Source organism: Branchiostoma floridae, chromosome 4, assembly GCF_000003815.2.
Source record: "Branchiostoma floridae strain S238N-H82 chromosome 4, Bfl_VNyyK, whole genome shotgun sequence".
NCBI lineage: Eukaryota > Metazoa > Chordata > Leptocardii > Amphioxiformes > Branchiostomatidae > Branchiostoma > Branchiostoma floridae.
The window spans coordinates 32,322,191-32,327,310 of NC_049982.1; the positions used below are offsets into that span (position 1 = coordinate 32,322,191).

General features: G+C 42.5%; 1 protein-coding gene across 1 annotated transcript in view; it reads right to left on the reverse strand.

Moving 5' to 3' along the window:
• Nucleotides 1-170: 170 nt before the first annotated feature.
• LOC118412889 (conserved oligomeric Golgi complex subunit 8-like) overlaps nucleotides 171-5,120 on the reverse strand; it is a gene marked incomplete in the record, with an annotated part of 11,691 nt that continues 6,741 nt past the window's right edge. The window contains 4 exon segments of the mRNA XM_035815948.1: nucleotides 171-1,531; nucleotides 3,313-3,427; nucleotides 4,138-4,303; nucleotides 4,846-5,003. Of these exon segments, the coding sequence (XP_035671841.1) occupies nucleotides 909-1,531; nucleotides 3,313-3,427; nucleotides 4,138-4,303; nucleotides 4,846-5,003 (1,062 nt within the window).

Sequence of the window (5,120 nt, forward strand, 5' to 3'; positions counted from 1 at the left end):
TGTTTTAATTGCTTGTTTGGACTAACAGTGCGCTTGCACAAATGGGTACTGGTACATTGTGTACTAATGACAATCTAACATCAAAGGTGACAAAAGTCATGCACTGTTATATCTGTTGTATATATATAACAATTATGTAACTCACGAATATTTCTATGGGAAGAATTTACTCATCTTTTTGTTGGGAAGAAAGTACCATTTGTAAAATAATTACTACCTATTTCTGACAGAATTCTGTGAATATCCATTCTATTTTTCTCTTTCTATATGTAAACACTTTGCATTCAAACGAAAATGTACCAGTCTTAACTTTTTCAGTTGTAACGTTATATCTTCTTTGTTGCAACAGTATTTATTTTACTGTAACAGTGAATTGATCAAAATAAAACATCATACTGTACACATTTTGTCTCCTAGTCAAAATGTACTTAACAAGTTTCAAATTGACTTGAATATTTCAAGTTATGGTAATTTTCCTTACTTGCACTACCCACATACCCTACGAACACCCCCCCCCCAAAAAAAAGAGTTAAGACATCTACTAAATGCAGCTTCAGTACTCCCAAAGATCATTGTATATGAACACTTCTGAAATCCAGCTCTACATTGCACAAAAAAAGGCAGCAAGCAAAAGCAAATATTTCTGCCATACCCAAGTATATGTAGTCATAATATGTGCCTAATATACATGTACCTTTATCCATAATAATTACTTTCACACCTTATGTGTGCAGGCTGTTATCATCAAGTGTGTTGATTGTGCACCTGTCAAATGACAAATACTGAAAGTCTCTTGAAGACAACAGGAGGACTCAGCTAAAAGTTCAAGTTTATAAAGATGTTACAAAGATTTTCCTCTAATAAATAACCCTAAACTGTTGGTCCTTCTCATACGTGGACCAATGATCTCACTGCCTTGGTATGTCTTCTCCCATTTCCTCCTCACCAAATTCTGCAACTGATTGTTGAGGCAGGTCTGTAGGTGGTAAACTGCTTGTACTACTGTCCAATGGCTGCTGAGTATCACTGATGGTTGCCATGGCAACATTGGTTTGATTTGCAGGCCTGTCCTGGTCACTGGTGTCAGGTGGTGGGATGGACTCAACTGGAGGTGCTGTAACAGATGCTGTTGCCTCTGGTGTTGCCTCTGGTGCTGAATCTGAGGATCTGGAGGTTGTATCTGATGGTGTTGTATTTGATGGTGTTGTATCTGATGGTGTTGTATCTGATGGTGTTGCATCTGATGGTGTTGCATCTGATGGTGTTGCATTTGATGGTGCTGTATCGTGTGTTGTATCAGAGGCTGCAGCAGCTGGTGTATCTAGGGATGTTGTTTTCATCATTCCTGTATCTGAGGTTGCTGTATCTGAAGATGTTGTATCCGTGGTAGTTGCTGTATCTAGGGGTGCTGTAGCTGGAGTTGCAGGCTCTATTACACCTCCAGTAGATGTTACAGTCTCCCCTGCCACTGATGCTTGCCTGTCCTGTCCAATGCCTGCTAGATTAGCTGCCTTGGTGCTTTCTGACATCTCTGTAATAAAAAATACATCAGGTATAAGGAGCTGTGGTGAAATGCTTAGTCCCTACAACACATATTCATTCAAACCTAGCACTATCAATCCATTCAAACTTCAATAGTTATTCTGATAATTGGAGCTTGAATAGATGCCAAATATCTAAATAAAACTGAAGGTTTCCTTCTTCCAATACTACACCTACCTTCTAAAGTGTCTTATTTGTTCAAAATCTTGTTTGTCAACATATTGCTTTGCTTTGACTCATTATAGTAGCTACCAAAAACATCATACTTCATACTACATCATCATACACTCTCGATACACAAAAAACACTATAAATACACGATCTATGTCATTTTATTGTTCACACAACTGACTTAGTATCCTCCAGATCCTCTGTAAGCTAAAACAAATTTGCCAAATTCGGAGAATATACCTACCAGAGAATTTGGCTACATCTGGCACTGTACCGTAAGTAGGAAATGGAACAAAATGAAAGGTTTCCATTTTGCTCAATTTTGTACTTGTGAGACACCCATATCTATGGCTACATCTGCCTATTTTCTCACCTGGTATGTCCGTGATGAGAAGGCTGGTTAGACCCGTAGTGTCCACTGTCCTGACTGGTAACAGGTCCTATAGGGACACCCATATCTGGCTATGACTATCTAATATCTGCCTCCAGTCTTACCTGGTATGTCCGTGATGAGAAGGCTGGTTAGACCCGTAGTGTCCACTGTCCTGACTGGTAACAGGTCCTATAGGGACACCCATATCTGGCTATGACTATCTAATATCTGCCTCCAGTCTTACCTGGTATGTCCGTGATGAGAAGGCTGGTTAGACCTGTGGTGTCCACTGTCCTGACTGGTAACAGGTCCTGTAGGGACACCCATATCTGGCTATGACTATCTAATATCTGCCTCCAGTCTCACCTGGTATGTCAGTGATGAGAAGGCTGGTCAGACCTGTGGTGTCCACTGTCCTGACTGGTAACAGGTCCTGTAGGGACACCCATATCTGGCTATGACTATCTAATATCTGCCTCCAGTCTCACCTGGTATGTCAGTGATGAGAAGGCTGGTTAGACCTGTAGTGTCCACTGTCCTGACTGGTAACAGGTCCTGTAGGGACACCCATATCTGGCTATGACTATCTAATATCTGCCTCCAGTCTCACCTGGTATGTCAGTGATGAGAAGGCTGGTTAGACCTGTAGTGTCCACTGTCCTGACTGGTAACACCTGTCCTGTAGGGACACCCATATCTGGCTATGACTATCTAATATCTGCCTCCAGTCTCACCTGGTATGTCCGTGATGAGAAGGCTGGTCAGACCTGTGGTGTCCACTGTCCTGACAGGTAACAGGTCCTGTAGGGACACCCATATCTGGCTATGACTATCTAATATCTGCCTCCAGTCTCACCTGGTATGTCAGTGATGAGAAGGCTGGTTAGACCTGTAGTGTCCACTGTCCTGACTGGTAACAGGTCCTGTAGGGACACCCATATCTGGCTATGACTATCTAATATCTGCCTCCAGTCTCACCTGGTATGTCAGTGATGAGAAGGCTGGTTAGACCTGTAGTGTCCACTGTCCTGACTGGTAACAGGTCCTGTAGGGACACCCATATCTGGCTATGACTATCTAATATCTGCCTCCAGTCTCACCTGGTATGTCTGTGATGAGAAGGCTGGTCAGACCTGTGGTGTCCACTGTCCTGACTGGTAACAGGTCCTGTAGGGACACCCATATCTGGCTATGACTATCTATCTAATATCTGCCTCCAGTCTCACCTGGTATGTCCGTGATGAGAAGGCTGGTAAGACCTGTGGTGTCCACTGTCCTGACTGGTAACAGGTCCTGTAGGGGCTGGGTCACAGTCTCCACATCCACAGCACACACTGACAACTGGAGTTATGAAATTGGTACCTTTAAAGTGTTTCTGACACAAATGTATGTATTTGTCTGATTACATTCAATAAGGCCTCAGCAAGTAAATTTTAAGGATGACATCAGCGTGTTCATTAATTTCTGCCTGATTTCAGAAAAAAATTTTTTTTTTCCTCTTCAGGGATGGTCAGATAGACCAAAATAGGCAAACATGTTGTGTTGTAGCCTGATAATCATACTTGTAAAAGTGACACTAGCTAGGTAGCCATGACTATAGTTGCAGAAGTAAAACTTACTTATTGGATAGTTGTAAAAGTGCCATCAATATGGAAGTCATGCATGAGTGTTGCCAGCTTGGCAAGTTATACCAGTGTACCACACCAGTATCACTTTTACTACATTAGATCTAGTTTACTTTTTTAATACAGAAATGAATGCCTTGTTGTGAGGCCACGTTTTGTCTCTTCAAATCTCGTTACGACGTTTATGGTGTCTATTTTGAAAATTTATCTTGTTTTTTTTACCCATCTTGTTTCTTTTCGTGCTATCTCATTATTCTTTGCACTCTGCATATGATGTCATCCATAAAATTTACTTGCTGTGGTCTCACAATAGAAACAAGGCCATTAATCTGCTTCTGCATGCACAATCTTGGTCTTCATTACTTTCAACTGTGTTACTTTGCATAGAATGGTTAGTTTTAAAAAAAAATATAAAAAGAAGTCAACCTTTGTGACATCAGCAGTGGACACTCCTAGCACCTGCGCTACAGCTGCAGCTGGATACATCACCTGCAGGCAGGTGTTGGCGAAGGGCACCAGGCTGTCGGCAAAACTGGAGCACAGGCGGCCAAACAGCTCGCGCTCACTGGGCGACATTGCTGACTCTTCTGCCCTGGAACGCGAGGAGAAGACATTATGGTCATGTAATGCTTGAGACTGCCTGGCCTAATGCTACAGCAATGGTAGCATTGAACCATAGGTGTAACAAGCTTAGTGGCTATCAGTGGAGAAGGTAGCCTTATATGTAGTAACCTTTCTTCAACCAATCAGAGTGTGCCATTTCCATGACCCCAAAGTTTGACCCCAAATCAAGATGGCCACCAAGACCCAGAGATGGCTATCAGAGATGGCAGACTGCACAACTTTACCCATAGTGCTTTGTGGCCCTTCCTGTTAAACACACAAATTAGCCACACTAGCAATGTAAGGTAAGACTACATGGTGTACATAAATTGTACATTGCGAATCCTAGTGTTACAAACAGACAGACATGCTTCTCACATACACAAGCTACTACAACACTACTTCAGTTCTTCGGGATAAAGTAACTATTCGCTGATAGACATGGTGTGTGCCATATATTAATATACTAAAATTATCACAGAAAGAGCTCTGCAAGTTGACCGTCTGATACAACAGTTGTGATGTCCTCACCTGTGGAAGGCCAGGATGACGTCTGTTGCCTTACACAGGGAGGTTTGCAGGACTGTCGTCAGTTCAGGCACCACTCCGATTGGAGCGCAAAGACGCAGTTCGTTGAACCCTGACAGAAGACCATTGCAGTAGGCAGCCAATGGGGGGAACTCTAACAGACCCATAGGCAGTTGTACCACACCAGACTGAAACATACGGTCAGGACATGGTCAGCAGAAACACAAGGTAAGATAAGTCATGCAATTTTCTCAACAGCATGTGATGTGTGTATTGAA